At 39.8% G+C, this 17,977-nt stretch overlaps 1 protein-coding gene across 2 annotated transcripts in view; it reads left to right on the top strand.

The window, feature by feature from the left end:
* Positions 1-17,977, top strand: part of GRID1 (glutamate ionotropic receptor delta type subunit 1) — a 1,896,881-nt gene that overhangs the window by 1,377,604 nt on the left and 501,300 nt on the right. For both annotated transcript variants that reach the window (XM_073685862.1, XM_073685863.1), the window contains exons 7-8: positions 5,305-5,466; positions 9,717-9,836. In XM_073685862.1, coding sequence (XP_073541963.1) covers positions 5,305-5,466; positions 9,717-9,836 — 282 coding nt within the window. The remainder of the gene's footprint in view (positions 1-5,304; positions 5,467-9,716; positions 9,837-17,977) is intronic.

Genomic DNA, 17,977 nt, shown 5'->3' with positions numbered 1-17,977 from the left:
TTTTCCCACAATGTCCTGCAGCTATGATATCTAGTGGATTATCATACCTTGTACAGTGGTGCTCAATGCCTGAGCCATCACAGATCAGCGGTTCCCAATGTAGCACCATTCGTATGGCAGAGTTGTCTCTGTTTTCTGTAGAGAGTAAGCTCTTATGGTCAGAAGGGTCCTTTCTCTCTCTCTTGTAGAGTATAAGCTCTTATGATCAGTGGGGTCCTCACTCTCTCTTGATCTCCTGTACAGTGTAAGTTTTTATGATCAGTAGGATCTGCTCTCTATTACACTTTTGTAATGTGTAAGTTTTTGTGGGTAGGGAGATCCTGTCTCTCTCTCCTATAGAGTGTAAGCTCTTATGGTTAATGGGGTTCTTTCTCTCTTTAATCTTCCCCAAGTGTATTTTCTTAGCAATTACAAACTTTCCATTAATGAGATTCACACAAATTTATTTTGGGAAATTTAGTGAATCAAGTGAATTCGAACTTCAAGAGATCCACTAATGTCTTTAGTGCTGAGATTTTAAAGGCTTTTCAAGTTCCAGCAAATAAAACTAATTTGTGAAATGATATCCAATTTTTATTTTAATAACTTTTCATAATACTTGGTGTATCAATTAATTTAGGTGTTCAAGAACTTTGCTGGTAGTCATATAATAGAAGGCTAAATTGTTTACTTCGAGAAGAAAAGGATAAGTCTAAATCATGTGATGATTACACAGGTAGTGTACATGTCATATTATGGTATAGCTATCAGAGCTGTGTCATGTAACGTGTCACACTCCTTTGTAATCAATCAAGGTTTTAATCCCAATGGTAAATAATGATGTTTTTTATTGAATCATTATAAGAAGAAATCAAATAGATTCAAGATTAATTGAACTTGCTGCAAATGTCACAAAGAATAAGCTTTCACTTGAATAAAGCAAAATTACGGTCTATTGCTTGATTATTTTTAAGACTAAATATTATTCTGACCCCTCACCTGCCCTGGCATCGCTGCTCCCCCCTCCCCTCCTTTGCTACCCCACTTCCCTCCTCCAGCTTCTTATATGTCCTCCTACTTTGGGGCCTCTGTAGATAACTAGAATTAAGTGACATCATGATGCTGCAGGGTAATGTACGTCATGGAGATGTTGCATGGGGCCTTGTGAACACTGAAGGTGCCAAAGAATGGGAAAGGCTGAAAATGGAATAAAGGACTGGAGCCAGAAGGATGGAGTGAGCCAACAGAGGAATGAGTTAGAAGCTGCGGCATCAAGATAGGTGAAGTGCAAGATGGGTATAATATTTTTAACCCCTCTTTTTATTGTGCTTTGGGCTCTGCAGCAACCTCAGATCATTATGCTATGGGATTTGTAGTGACTTCAGAGCAATTTGATTTGCTTTGAATAAAAACAAAAATGTAATCATGCAACCAAATTCAAGCTAATCCAAAGAATCAAATTTTAGCTGATTTGCTCATCTTTAGTGATGACCTATTGCTTTAGGAAAGGTGCTATAAAACTTCATTATACAACAAGTACACTAATGGAACTAAATTGGAACATATTTCAATTAATTTTATGTTTAAGTGTAATAACAATCAAGCTGATATATTCAGGAATACTTTTTTGTTTCCATTCATTCCATGCACATTCTCTTCTGTTCCACTGAAATCATCAGTTTACTAGCAAATGGTTTCTATTATGAAGCAGCTTTACTATTGCATCTGCCATATTTGATATATGTGTAGTGGATGTTACCATATGGCATTGGTTTATATTAAAACTGTAACATACACTGGAAGAAACCAGAGTATATACAATGCATTTATAATATGCTAATTTATTTAATTATGTTACTCACTTATATAGCATGATCATATCCGACAGCACTTTACAGATATCCTCATCACTGTCCCCATTGTGGCTATCAATATAAATTCCCTATCAGTATGTGCTTGGAGTATGGTAGGAAACCGAAGAACCCAGAGGAAACCCACACAAACACGGGGGAACATACAAACTCCTTGTAGATGTCGTCCTTGTTTGGATTAGTACTGCAGTGCTGAGCCCTGAGCCATCATGATGCCCTAATAAACATAATATTGTTGGTATACTACGTTAGTGCTATGGAACAATTTGTATAAATTACGGCTATGTTCACTCTTGTGTTATGCAGCTATTTTCCCAAAATATATAATGGAATCTGCTTTAAAGTGGCTTTAAAAATGCTTCAAAACAGAAAAATCTGAACATATTATGGTAGGCATTAAATTCTTGATGTCGAAGGTAAATTGTAAAACTGAAAAGGAGAGAATCAAATTATATTTCCTTCTACTCCCCTGTATATACCAGAAAACAGGTGCTATTTATAGTGACCTATATTCATGAAAGGAAGAGAGGAGAAAGGCAGTTGCAATATGCTGACATGCATTAAAACAGCAGTTTTGTGTCTTCATTAAAAAGACTATCATAAACTGTCCATAAATGTGCATGCAGTGAGGCAATAGGGGTTTGACTTCCTGCTATGCTCCATTCTATTATACCAATCTCATAAAGTCCATAAAGTTATACTTGGAAATAAAAGCTACATATGTTTACAGCGGCTTGATTTAAAGCTTGACATGAAGATGTCCTATATAATTCCATCTATACAGGTTCTGGATAAATAAGAGATTATTGTCACTAGTGATTTTGTCACTAACATTCTGTCCATTGAAATCTCAACTGGATAAAATACATTTCCATAGATTACCATAAAATTACTGGAATGGATGTCACATCACTTAAGAGCTTTAGAGTATAGAATCACTGTCAGTTCCTAGAAGACATTGTAATGCATGGTTTAGCCTCTTATCAAAAGTACAATCTGAGGATGAGCTTCTTTCAAACAGAGCAACACAGCATTAATTAAGCAGTAAGAATGTATATTATGTACAGTATATATAATGGTCTGCAACAGCTAAAATCAATGTAAATTTTATTGTAGTTTATGGTTCTCATTGCAGCATAGGCATAGCTATGGGCTCAGCTGGGGGGGGGGACATCTGAGTGGGCCCCTAACCGGTAACCCTGATCACAACTACGGTGATAAACCCTAATTGTGAGCAAAGGGGAACCTCAGCAGATGACTGTGCTGCTACTGAAAATAAATGTGCATGCGAAGACCAAGACTGATATTACCTCTATACAGTGACCATACTGTGGTAGCTACCAGTCCTGCAGAACATACAAGTGATTACAGCACTGTTATAGATGGTGACTTAGGATAAGTGCCCATGAAGCAGAAATGCTGCAGAATTTTTCCTCATCTCCCTTGCAGGGAAAACGCATGCGGATTTTACATGCATTTTTCCTGCCAGGGACAAGCGTTTGTCAAGCGTTCTTGCATGCATTTCTGCATGCGGGTTATCAAGCACTTTTCCAAGCGATTTTAGAATCACTTGGAAAAGTGCTTGACAACTTGGTCAAACTATATAAATCCATGCAACTGGCATGGATTTTATATAGTGTGACCAGGTTAGTAAAAAAAATGAATAAAAATGGTAAAAATTAAAAAAAAAAACATTATACTTACCTTCTGATGGCCCCCGGTCTCCTTCTCCGGTCTCCCCGGTGGCTCACGGTTGTGTAAAAGGACCTTCCATGATGTCACTTAGTCATGTGACAGGTCACGCGACCGCTGCAGCAGTCACGTGACCCGTTACATGACTAAATGACGTCATGGCAGGTCCTTTTAGACCATCGAGAGCTGCCGGGGAGCGAGGATGCATCGCTATGGAGACTGGGGGCCATCAGGAGGTAATCATAATGTTTTTTTTTATTTTAAATTCTTTTTTTTACAGGTACTTATGGTACCCGGGTCTGGAGGCGAGTCTTCTCTTCTCCAGACCCGGTCACCATCCACACATTGAATCGCTTAATATCCGCATGTGCACATGTAGTCATGTGGATATTATGCGATTCAATCCAAGCCAATGGCGGCAATTACGCCACGTGTCCGCAAAATTAATGGACATGATGGACATTTTTCCGCAATGATAATCTGCAGAGTAAATTTCCGCAGCATGTGCACAGCACATGCGGATTATCATTGGGGACCATGGGGCACGTATTACCAAGCATTTTTTAAGCATTTTCGCTGCGGAAATTCCGAGGCAAAAATGCTTGAAAAACGCATTAACTCCCATACAGTCTATTTTCTCCGCATTTGACCCCAAACTGTACAACAGCCCTCACATTGACTCCCATGCTATATAATGACCCACACACTTTGAGGACCCACCACACATTGTTTCAGGGTCCCCTACACTGTATGAGGGTCCCCCAATTTATATTATGCCCCCAAAATCACACCACAAGTTTTAATAAAAATAAAAAAAAACAACATACTCATCTAATCCAGGATTCTGATGCATCCATAGACAAGGCTTGGGGAGACCAATGCGCCGATAATAATTCAAACAATAGCTCAGTATAATATATTTTGAGGCAGGGGTGGACATATCATTGGTGAAACTTATTCAGCCACACAGGGCTTCAAGAGGTAAGGGGGTCCATTTCCACCTTCAAACCAGGTGGAATTGTTCATTTTGATGAGCCATTGGCTACAAAGGGCCCATACTAAGTTCTTGCACAGGGGCCTTTTTCTGACAGTGCCCACCAGTGTATTGAGGTTTACAATTAAAAGAATATTCCCAGAATATGAAATTATCCCCTACATATAAGGGATACCTTACTGATCACTGGGAGTCTGACAGCTAGGGCCTCCAGCAGTCCCAAGGCCAGGGCTCTGGATACCAAGGATTGGATTCTGTACTGCAGCATCTTGAATAGACTAAGGTGGTGTGTCCGCTCAACCTCCACTCTATTCATCATCTATGAATCTCCTGGAAGAACCTAAAAGCTGTCAATCAAATTAAATATATTTTATGGTTAAAGTAAATGTTTACTGTTTATTTCATCCTGAACTATATCTCTTGTGGAAGGCAAAAACTCAGTGCGCACAAAGCCTTAAATGCCAAAGAACTCTAAACCCCAGAGTCATTTGCCAACTAAGCCTAGCACTTAGCATAACAAAGTGCATAATTTTTTTGCCTATTAAAATTGTTACACATTAGTATTGACTCTATAAACTGAATTGAGCAAATCAAAGCATATTTTTTTCACATAAATAAATAAAACTTTTTGTCAATGAACGAAGGAAAGGTTAAAAATGTTGCCTCTTAACTGGTTGAGCTGAATTTATTATGTTTTATTTTTCTTAAAAAAAATCTGTTCCCTTTTTTAAAGCATTACCTTAACATGAAACTTTGTGTTGTTTGCAGGTGTCGAACCTTTATCTGTATGACAGTGTACTGATGCTGGCTAATGCCTTCCATAGAAAACTAGAAGACAGAAAGTGGCACAGTATGGCAAGCTTGAACTGCATGAGAAAGTCAACCAAGCCTTGGAATGGTGGAAGGTCTATGCTTGACACCATAAAAAAGGTAATAACTCTACGCTCATTCTAGTCAGAAAGGAATTTCTAATAATATTTCTAGTAAGAAAATTGTTATTCTCAGCATATTTGTTTTGTATTTAATTTTCTTACTCTATCCATTTGTAAATAAATGATGAAATTTTACTGTTAGTATTTGTAGTGACATCTATTTGCCAAACAAGTTGCAATGGAAAAATACCTGAAATAAATATCAATAGTAATACAATTATCATTAATTTTTATTAGCAGTATTATTATTATTATTAGTATTATTATTATTAATAATACTAATAATAACAACAGCATAAACCATTTAATTCCATCCCAAACCTGCTTTACTTATAATAAATGTGTTTTTTTCAGTATCATGCTTCAATGTAATGTAAAGTGTGTCAATAATTTAATAATTCATTTAAAAACTTAATTTTGCGTTTACTTGTGTTATCTTTGTCTAATATTTAAGTTTGTTTTGTGATCTGAAATATTTAAGTGTGAAAAATATGCAAAAGAATAAGAAATGAGGAAGAGGGCAAAGTCTTCTTCACTTCACTGTATATTATGTAAAAAACATAAACTTTGCAAGTGTTCATTAAACTCTGAAGATTTAAGTTAATAAGTTATTTATTTTGAAAACTGAATGGTTTAAAAAAGATGTAAACATTTCCAAATACTTTTATATAAATTTCACAGTAATCTATTTATAACCCTAATCTGTTCTAAATTCCCCAAAAGTTCCAACTCAAGTCGAATAAGATCATGCAAAATTTATTCGAATGCTAAAGCTTCATAATCAGAAAAAAAATAAACCAACACATTTCAAATGCAGAGATGCACTCTTATTAAAGATGATTGAACCCGAACTTAAAAGTTTGCGGTTCGTACCGGACAGTTAGCGTCCAGTGCTAAACGTTGAACTTCTTCCAGAAATTCATTGCAGAGAGAGAGATGACTTTCCCAGCTCAGAAGTTCGGGTCTCCACTGTTTTCAATGGGTTTCGGGTTCTGGTTCAAGTTTGGATACGGTTCTGATACCCAAACCGGACTTTGGAATAAAGTTCAGGTCGGTTACCAGAACCCAAACTTCAACGTGTTTGCTCATCCCTAATCCTTAGTCATGGCACAAGTCAAAGTCAGTGGTGAGGCTGGTTATATACAGTACAGACCAAAAGTTTGGACACACCTTCTCATTTAAAGATTTTTCTGTGTTTCTTGGCTATGAAAATTGTACATTCACACTGAAGGCATCAAAACTACGAATTAACACATGTGGAATTATATACTTAACAAAAAAGTGTGAAACAACAGAAAATATGTCTTATATTCTAGCTTCTTCAAAGTAGCCACCTTTTACTTTGATAACTGCTTTGCACACTCTTGGCATTCTCTTGATGAGCTTCAAGAGGTAGTCATCGGAAATGGTCTTCCAGCAATCTTGAAGGAGTTCCCAGAGATGCTTAGCACTTTTTGGCCCTTTTGCCTTCACTCTGCGGTCCAGCTCACCCCAAACCATCTCTATTGGGTTCAGGTCTGGTGACTGTGGAGGCCAGGTCATCTGGCGTAGCACCCCATCACTCTCCTTCTTCGTCAAATAGCCCTTACACAGCCTGGAGGTGTGTTTGGGGTCATTGTCCTGTTGAAAAATAAATGATGGTCCAACTAAACGCAAACCGGATGGAATAGCATGCCGCTGCAAGATGCTGTGGTCGCCATGCTGGTTCAGTATGCCTTCAATTTTGAATAAATCCCCAACAGTGTCACCAGCAATGAACCCCACACCATCACAACTCCTCCTCCATGCTTCACGGTGGCAACCAGGCATGTAGAGTCCATCCATTCATCATTTCTGCGTCGCACAAAGACATGGTGGTTGGAAGCTAAGATCTCAAATTTGGACTCATCAGACCAAAGCACAGATTTCCACTGGTCTAATGTCCATTCTTTGTGTTCTTTAGCCCAAACAAGTCTCTTCTGCTTGTTGCATGTCCTTAGCAGTGGTTTCCTAGCAGCTATTTTACCATGAAGGCCTGCTGCACAAAGTCTCCTCTTAACAGTTGTTGAAGAGATGTGTCTGCTGCTAGAACTCTGTGTGGTATTGACCTGGTCTCTAATCTGAGCTGCTGTTAACCTGCGATTTCTGAGGCTGGTGACTCAGAAAAACTTATCCTCAGAAGCAGAGGTGACTCTTGGTCTTCCTTTCCTGGGGCGGTCCTCATGTGAGCAAGTTTCTTTGTAGCGCTTGATGGTTTTTGCAACTGCACTTGAGGACACTTTCAAAGTTTTCCCAATTTTTCGGACTGACTGACCTTAATTTCTTAAAGTAATGATGGCCACTCGTTTTTCTTTACTTAGCTGCTTTTTTCTTGCCATAATACAAATTCTAACAGTCTATTCAGTAGGACTATCAGCTGTGTATGCACCAGACTTCTGCACAACACAACTGATTGTCCCAACCCCATTTATAATGCAAAAAATCCCACTTATTAAACCTGACAGGGCACACCTGTGAAGTGAAAACCATTTCCGGTGACTACCTCTTGAAGCTCATCAAGAGAATGCCAAGAGTGTGAAGCGCAGTCATCAAAGCAAAAGGTGGCTACTTTGAAGAACCTAGAATATAAGACATATTTTCAGTTGTTTCACACATTTTTTGTTAAGTATATAATTCCACATGTGTCAATTCGTAGTTTTGATGCCTTCAGTGTGAATGTACAATTTTCAGAGTCTTGAAAATACAGAAAAATCTTTAAATGAGGTGTGTCCATACTTTTGGTCTGTACTGTATGTTAGCTGATATCAATAATTATATGCAATGAGTGTAAACTTAACTTTATCCCAACCACAAAAAAAAATAGAATAGTAGAAAAATCCTTATTAGTGCCAATGTACCAGAAACAGAACCTCATTAAATGAGGTGGAAATTTAATCATTAATAGTTAAATATTAATTCCCTTTGCAAATTCATACCTTTCAGCAAAATTGTATCTAAAATAAACATCCAAAATGTATTTCTAACAAACAGGCTTCTTATAACGTTTCTGTAAAATTTTTATCTTCTCTACACCAAAGATTTTAAAAGTAGTTGTGTTTCTGCCATATATTTAAATAAAATGATATGACCCTGAAGAGATGAGTCTATTGGAGTATGTGATATCCATTTCATTCATGTTACCTAGAGATTGCACTTTTTTTGCTGTTTGGCTACAAATCACACACCTCCAGATAATATTTTTCATAGGTTTCATCTTCAATCAGAATTGATAAATATTTGTTCATGATCGCCTTTATGTTCTGGAATTGTTTATTATCTTGTAAAGCAGAAGTGAGTGTCGTATTTGATTCATTTTGTTTGAGTAAAAAAAGATGATTATCAATTAAATCTCATGTCTCCCTAAATTATGTGATATTTTGTGTACTAATTTAATTTTTGTGCACTGATCTAACATCCAAGGGGCATATTCCCCATTTGCTAAGTGCAGTATAGCTTTTTTTAAACCCATGTGTTAGATTAGGTATATAACTACAGTTTATTTTTGTTCAAATTAATCCTCCAACTGGTATCGATTTTAAACCCCTAACCTGCCCTAAAAATAACATTTCTGAATCATTCAATCATAAAGCAATGCATCATACTGATTATAGGGAAACAAAAACTCATATAATAGTTTTATCAAAGGTCCCAATTCATGAAAAACAGCTAACAAAAGACCCTCAAACAATCTTAGGGTGCCAACCTCCACGGCAAGGTAGGGTAAATTATAGGTTTTAACAGAGCTAGATTACCTACCTCACCCTCTCTATGTCCTTAATATGAGAAGCCCCTCTATTTTATACGTATTCTCATAAAACTGTTGTAAATAGTAGGATGGTCTTTTTTCTAGCTGTTTATAAAGAAACAAATCAAATAATTTATAGCACTGATATTTTGTGTAAAATTATATTTCCTTTTATTAATATTAATCTGCCACTATTAATGCTAGCTATATATAACACAATGCTGTGGTTAATTCTATTGCAGTAAATGCATTAGTATTAAACATTAACATTTACAAACCAAGACTGGGTTGTCAGACGTGAAGCTTCTCTGTGTGTTAATATTGTGTTGTTCGTTCTAACATTTATGCTTTGCTAATTAAATTATGATTTTACAGTAAATACAGAAGGAAGGTTATGAATCATGAACTTTGTATTGCAGATAGATACATTTCAGTACTCTAAAAATGTTGCCTCTAATTTTTTTTTGTAAATCTTATTTCTTCAGGGTCACATAACAGGATTAACTGGGATTATGGAGTTCAGGGAGGATGGCACAAATCCTCATGTACAATTTGAAATTCTTGGAACCAGCTACAGTGAGACATTCGGCAAAGATGTTAGAAGGGTAAATAACTTATTTTCTGATGTGTACCTAAAAACTGATTTACTCTTCGTTTAATAAGCATTTTAAGACTCTTTGGTAACCGGAATATCTAATTTCCCTCATGTTAAACCAATGTATATGAAGATATAATAATATGCTATCTAAGGTTAGTATATTATATTAGTGCATTATGCTTAAAATATTGTCATTTAGGAAATTTACTTTGCTATATTATATCCAGTATAACAACTCAAATTACCAACTGAAGTACACAATAAGACTTTGTGCATATGCTGAGGTTGATAAAGTTTTAGAGCAGACACTAAAAGGAAACTAACTGGATACTCTACAAATCCTTCAAAACTCCTCAAAAACTTTAAGGTTACGCTCAGGTTCTGCTTTTCTTCTTCTCCAAAACCTCCTCAAAAAACTCTGTGTGCAAATATCCTAACAAATATTCCCAATGGAAGTGATTACACTTTTGTTTTTTTGTCACTGTCACTGAGTTTACAGGGTAGAACACATACAGAAATACTCCAAAACCTTAAAACTAGAATCATAAATGCTGTTTTTAAGACAAAAGCAAAATATCGGTCCTAAATTTAAACCTTTTCTACTTTTGGATCCTGCCTGTGTTTAGTTAAAAAGAACAATTATGCAAAAACTCCATAAGTAATTCCTATCTAATTCACTAGTGATTAAAAAAAATGTTGAAATGGCATGGTTGATCCAGAACACTATTTTGCCTTGCAAACACTGACCTGAGAAATGTAGAGTGTTTATGAAGTTCTAAGTTATGTACACATAGAGTTTTATTGCTGAGCTTTGGAGTAAAAATTCTCGAAAAACTATGAGGAGTTAAGAAACCACAAGTTTTGATTGGATAGTTGAAGAGTTTCTGCTACCAAAACTGAGCAAAAAAAGTATTTGTGAACACACCTTTATGCTGCTTTTTTATAGATTTTAAAGCCAAAAGCTCTACAGCTGAATGTTTACTTTTAGTCTATCAGAACAGCAGAAATATCTCTACATATATAGATTCACATTTAATAAGCAGTTTTTATAAATACTCCAACAAGTAAAAGCTGAAAACAAAATGTGTGACAAGTTTATATTAAAATTTGTTTTTCTTGTAATTGATAAATTTTGCAAAGTTTAAGGCAAATTAATATACTGAATATTATTAGACATGTGACAAGAGTTGAATTTCTGCATCTTGTCTGCCAACTTTAATATATGTTTGTGCCTTTTGCTAAATTTGTCAGAAAATATTCAGTTTACTCCTTTACTTTAACTGGCATAAAAAAATACATGCCAGAACAAATGTGAGTCATGTTCTTTTAACATGCATTAAAAAATTTTAAAATGCATAATAAAATTATATAAAATAAAAAGCACCATAAAATGCATTTACAATTTTAGACGTCTGCAAGTGTTGTTGAGGGCTTTTTTCATATTGCTTTTAATGTAAAAAAAAGCAAAAGAAGTTAGTGCAATTGGTCTATATCTAATAAATTGTTTTTTGGCACATTAATTGGTGTAATGGGTTAAAAAACAAAAAAGTTTTTGACACATTAAATCAAACAAATGTAATTGTATTATTTTTATAATTGATATCAGCAATATGTTATTAGTGCTGCTTCAACTGCTTGGATCTTCACACTTCAGTACAAATAAGCCACTGTGTTACTACTTTGAGTTTTTGCAAACACCTTCATCTATTTGATGTGTTGAGTAGAGATGAGCGTTGTTCTACTCGAACTGTTCGCCAATCTCAAATTCGAGCTGTTTTGGGCGGTGTTCGAGCCGTTCGGCGAACACGAACAATTTGAGAAAAATTCGGCTGTTCGAGGTTATGTTCGATAACTGTTCGTGCACCAAAATCATAACTGGATTTTTTCTCAGTAATGATGAAAATTAATGTTAATACGCAGTTTGAGTGTACAGCGGGGTGGGGGGAGGGGCAGGGGATGGATCTCTGCAGGAACAATGAAGATCTCCATTTTTTTTTCTTTTTCCCGCATTTGCAGTGGGGAGGTGCAATCTGTCAGCCTATCAGCAGCGCACACACGAAGCGAAGTGCTTTTTTTAACACAAGCAAGGGCATGTGTTATTGGCAGTGTATGTCACATGTCCTTGCCCTATAAGACCAAGCCATTTTCCCCGTCGCCATCATTTTCTCACTGCTGCAGCTGCGTGTTAGACGGCACCGCTGTTGCTGTGTGCGCTATACCTTGTTAATTTCAAGCCAATTTTCGCACAAATCTACAGATAGCTTGGGAGTAGGGAATAGTTGTGATTGCAGTCCTTTTAAGGACTAGGTTACAGCATTTCCTACAACTTTTATCAGGCATGTCTGTGCTCTTAAATAGATAGATTGTGGGAGTAAAGACTAATTGTAATTGGAGTCCTTTTCAGGACTAGGTTACATCAGTTCCTATCAGTTTTTGCCAGGCAGGTCTGTGCCAGTGCTGTGCAAGTTTTTTTCACAGCATTTGGCTGAATCTAGCAAATCTAATCCTTTTTGGCCTATTGCAGAGTGTGTTAGTCAGTGGAGTAGCCTATCTGTGTTGCAAGATATACCACCTGTGTATAGAATACCATTTTTTTTACTGCACCTAGTGAAGTAAAATCTTTTGGGCATAGCATCATTCTATTAGTCCATCTATACTGACCTCCATCAGGTTGCAAATTGAATATAATTTTTTTCTGCATCTAGCTCTGAAAAAATATTGGGCTTCTAGCTGTGTGTGGGACTTGTTCTATTAATCCATCTATACAGACCTCCATCAGGTTGCAAACTGAATATATTTTTTTCTGCATCTACCTCTGAAAAAATATTGGGCTTCTAGCTGTGTGTGGGACTTGTTCTATTAATCCATCTATACAGACCTCCATCAGGTTGCAAACTGAATATATTTTTTTCTGCATCTACCTCTGAAAAAATATTGGGCTTCTAGCTGTGTGTGGGACTTGTTGTATTAGTCCATCTATACTGACCTCCATCAGGTTGCAAACTGAATATATTTTTTTCTGCATCTACCTCTGAAAAAATATTGGGCTTCTAGCTGTGTGTGGGACTTGTTGTATTAGTCCATCTATACTGACCTCCATCAGGTTGCAAACTGAATATATTTTTTTCTGCATCTACCTCTGAAAAAATATTGGGCTTCTAGCTGTGTGTGGGACTTGTTCTATTAATCCATCTATACAGACCTCCATCAGGTTGCAAATTGAATATAATTTTTTTCTGCATCTAACCCAGCCAATAGTTTTGGCCTAATACCACAGTTTGGCCACTCAGCTCTGCTCGGTTCCCATCCATTGTTTTTTTGTGCAAACAACTCCAGAGTTGTGAATTAGTTAACCACCAAAATGAGTGGAAAAAGGCCTGCTGCTGGTGGAAAGGGGAATAGGCGTGTTGGGAAGGGGAAAAAAGGTTGTGTCCGTGGGGTAGGTGTTAAAGCAACAGTAACATCTTCAGAAGAAAGACCATCTTCTAGCCAAACTAAAATGTCTACTTCTTTTAGGGACAATGTGATAAGATCCCTTTCTTACGGCCACGCCAATCGCTACAAATTCCAGATGAGGCACAAAAACAGCAGGTGCTTCAACGGATATCAAGTGCTCCTTTAAGTGGGCTCTCCTCCACATCAACTTCAACATCACAAATACTCCAGTCCTCAAAGGTGTCACCCCAATCGCACTTGCTTCCTCACAGCTCCCAAATCTTCAGCTGCCCGTCTGAGTATGAGGTAGAACAGATGGTTGAGTCTGCAGAGCTGTTTACTCATACTATAGCCTGGGAATCAGAGGTCGACTCCAGCGCTTCTGTGAATCCAGACGAGGAAATGATCTGCACTGATGCCCAGAATCTTTATGAGTCGGATCCAGGACCAGACGCAGAAGGTTCTGACCATAATGTAGACCCTCATTCCCAAACTGTAACTCCTGTTGGTGGAGACAATGAGGAAGACGATGATAAGACTCAAATACCTGATTGGAGCGACAACTTTAGTTTTTTGTCAGGGCAGGAACAGGTTGGCTCTGAGGACGACGGGTGTGATAACGCACAGGGTGATGATGATGAGGTTGGAGATCCCACTTACTGTCAACCCACAGTCAGCCAAGAGATGAGGTCAGCAGAGGAGGTGGAGGAAGATGCTAGTGACGACGAGGTCAGGTTGCGCCTTCCTGGACAGAGACGTTGTACTGGAAGCAAGTCAACAACTGCATCCTCAAACACAACTCTGCCTCTCACCACAAGTCGTGGTGGCTCTTCAGGTCGCATGGGTGCTAAGCCTTGCATAGCCTGGGCATTTTTTCAGATCGATAAAGATTACCCAACTCGTGTTATCTGTAACATTTGTCAGCAAAAGCTAAGTAGAGGCCAAAAAATACATAGTTTGAGTACTTCATGCATGAACCGGCACATGGACATGAAGCATAAGTTGCAGTGGGAAGCTCAGTGTGCTACAACGCGGCCTAGCCGGCCGGGCCGACCTCCGTCTGCCATATCTTGTGCATCCGCGGCCTCTTCATCCTCTGTGACTGGGGGGACAGCAGTCACACCTGTTTTGGGGCGCAGATCTGCCACCTCTTTACCCGCAACAGCCAGCGTGATTGGCAGGTCATCATTTTCTTTGGAGGTGGTAACACCAGCTGGTGTTGAGCGCTGTCCGACATCGATAGCACCACCTTTGGATCAAGGCAACCTAACATGTCCGCCTGCATCTTCCTCACAGACCGGCAGTTTGCCGGGGACACCCTTATCAACCCCGTCTAAGCACAATAGCCAGCCCTCGGTCCCTCAGATGTGGACAAGTAAAAGACCATTTCCTCCTAGCCATGAGAAAGCTAAGAGGTTGAATTTCACCATCTGCAAGCTCTTGGCTACAGAAATGCTGCCTTTCCGCCTGGTGGACACAGAGGATTTTCGAGACCTTATGTCCGTCGCAGTGCCCCAGTACCAGATGCCCAGTCGGCACTACTTCTCAAAGAAAGGTGTGCCTGCGCTCCACCAGCATGTCGCACACAACATTACCGCTTCTTTGAGAAACTCTGTGTGTGACAGGGTGCATTTCACCACAGACACTTGGACGAGTAGGCATGGACAGGGGCGTTACATGTCGCTGACTGGGCACTGGGTAACTATGGTGACAGCAGGACAAGGGGCTGCTGTCCAAGTCTTGCCGTCCCCACGAGTTGTGCGTCAATCCTCTTTATATCAAAGTTCCTCCACTGCTTCTGCCTCCTCAACCTCCTCTCGGTCTTCCACCTGCACCCAAAGCCTGTCTGGTCATGCCACAAGCTTTCTAACTGCGCAGAAGGGATCCTGCACACCTCCTTACTATGCTGGCAGTAGGGCTCAACGTCATCAGGCGGTTTTTACATTGAAACGTCTGGGAAATGTGAGTCACACAGCTGAGGAGTTGTGGTCAGCACTGGAGAACCAATTTCATGAATGGTTGTCTCCACTGGACCTGAAACCAGGGAAGGCCGTGTGCGACAATGCTGCAAACCTGGGTGCGGCCCTTCGCCGGGGCAATGTCACACACGTGCCTTGTATGGCTCACGTGTTGAACCTGTTTGTCCAGCAATTTTTGGCCCACTATCCCAGACTAGATGGCCTTCTGCAGAGGGCACGGTCGCTGTGTGCTCACTTCCGCCGTTCGCATCCCGCAGCTCAGCGACTTACATCTCTACAGAAGTCGTTGGGCCTGCCACTTCACCGGCTAAAATGCGATGTGCCTACCCGGTGGAATTCAACTCTGCACATGTTGCAGTGACTGTGGCAGCACCGACAAGCCCTGGTGCAATACGTTCTGACGTATAGCCTGGGCCAACGAGATTCAGAGGTGGGGCAAATCACGCTGGAGGAGTGGTCTCAGATCAGGGACCTATGCACCCTTCTGCACAGTTTTGAAATGGCGACGAAGATGTTTAGTGCTGACGATGCCATTATCAGCATGACTATTCCGGTGATTTACATGCTGGAGCACATGTTAAACAGAATTCGGAGTCAGGTGGTGGCACAAGAGGAGGTGGAGGAAGTAGAGGAGGAGGAGTTGTATGCGGAAGGGCTAACATCTGCAAGGTCCAGACGGTCGGCAGCACCAAGGCGGCAGGCATGTGAGGGTGGGGGAGATGGTTTTACCAGGGCGCATGGTAGCAGCCAAACTAGTGAGGAAGGTGCAGGAGCCCAGGATGAAGTGGAGGACGAACTGATGGAAGACTCATCAGATGAGGGAGACCTTGATCACATTTCTGTTGTGCGAGGTTGGGGGGAGAGGACAGAGGAAGGAAGCATGATTGTTACCTCGCCACCAACACAACAGGGACTTGGTGCTCCTGGATGCGCAACACACATGAGTGCCTTCTTGCTGCACTACCTGCAACATGACCCTCGAATTGTGAGAATTAGAAATAATCCTGACTACTGGGTTGCCACACTGTTAGATCCCCGGTACAAAAGTAAATTTGCAGAAATTATTCCTGCCATAGAAAGGGATGCACGCATGCAGGAGTATCAGCAAAGACTGTTGCAGAATCTTACATGTGCTTTTCCACAAAATACCAGTGGTGCACGTAGTGAATCTCACAGTTCGAACTTGCCAACCGTGGGACCGTCAAGTGTTCAGCACTCAAACCGTAACAGAACCACAGTATCTGCTGGTAACATCAATTTTGCGGAATCATTTCACCACTTTTTTAGCCCATCCTTTGCAAGGCCACAGGAGACAAGAAGTCTGACACATAGTCAACGCCTAGAGACGATGGTACAGGAGTATCTCCAAGTAAACATTGAAGCCACGACTGTGTCACTGGACCCTTGCTCTTTTTGGGCTTCCAATCTGGATAAATGGCCGGAGCTAGCCACTTACGCCTTGGAGATCTTGTCATGCCCCGCAGCCAGCGTTCTGTCTGAACGTGTGTTCAGCGCTGCTGGTGGTGTGCTGACAGATAAGCGCACGCGGCTCTCCACTGATAATGTAGACAGACTCACGTTCATAAAGATGAACAAATCATGGATCCGAAACGACTTTTCTACCCCTGTGTCATCCTGGGGAGAGTAAAAGCTTGATGATTGGTTAAAATCACCCTACCAACCGTTTTAAGCTTTCAAATTACTAATCATGTTTATCTGTATCTTGGCTGGAAAATAATTTGGGCTTTGTAGCAGTGTGCAGCACTGATCCTATTAGGCCATCTATACTAAAGCTTCACCAGATTTAAAATTAATAATAATTTTTAGCTGCATCTAGCCCGGAAAATAATTTTGGGGCTCCGAGATGCGCAAGACACATAAGTGCCATCTTGCTGCACTACCTGCAGCATGACCCTCATATTGTCAGAATTCAAAGTAATCATGACTACTGGGTTGCCACACTCTTAGATCCCACAAACTTTTCGACCAACCTTTTCATTTTAATAAAGACCAAAAAAATGGTCATTTTTGAAATTATAAGCATTAGCAGGTTGTTAGAAACTGAAATCAAACAGTTTTCAACTCAAAACTTTATTCTAGGTGATGTTACATTTTCACATAGGACCCCTTGTTCGAAAGGAGCTTCTGAACTCTCTCGTCCATTGAATTTGTCAGGTTTTGGATGGTTTCTGCTTCAATTGTTTTGCATGAGGACAGAATACCCTCCCAGAGCTGTTGCTTAGATGTGAACTGCCTCCCGCCATCATAGACACTCCTTTTAATGATGCTCCAAAGGTTCTGAATGGGGTACAGGTCAGGGGAGCATGGGGGTCACACCATAAGTTTGTCCCCTTTTATGCCCATATCAGCCAGAGATGCAGATGTTTTATGTGCAGCATGAGATGGTGCATTATCATGCAGAAAAATGATCTTGCTGTGAAATACACGGTTCTTCTTCTTGAACCATGGCAGGAAGTGCTGTTTGAGAAAATCCACATACATTATGGAGTTCATCTTTAGCGCCTTTAGGGATCCTAAAGGGGCCGACAATCTCTCTCCCCATGATTCCAGCCCAAAACATTACTCCACCTCCTCCTTGTTGGCGCTGTAGCCGTGGTTGCGTGGGGTGTCCATCAACCAGCCATCCTCCACTCCATCCATCTGGACCATCGAGCGCTGCACGGCACTCATCCGTGAACAAAACAGTTTTGAAATCAGTCTTCATGTAATGTTT

The sequence above is a fragment of the Phyllobates terribilis genome, unplaced genomic scaffold (genome assembly GCF_046119375.1).
Source record: "Phyllobates terribilis strain yellow unplaced genomic scaffold, ASM4611937v1 Scaffold_5__5_contigs__length_657084704, whole genome shotgun sequence".
Taxonomy (NCBI): Eukaryota; Metazoa; Chordata; class Amphibia; order Anura; family Dendrobatidae; genus Phyllobates; species Phyllobates terribilis.
This window is presented reverse-complemented; position numbering and strand designations above follow the sequence as displayed.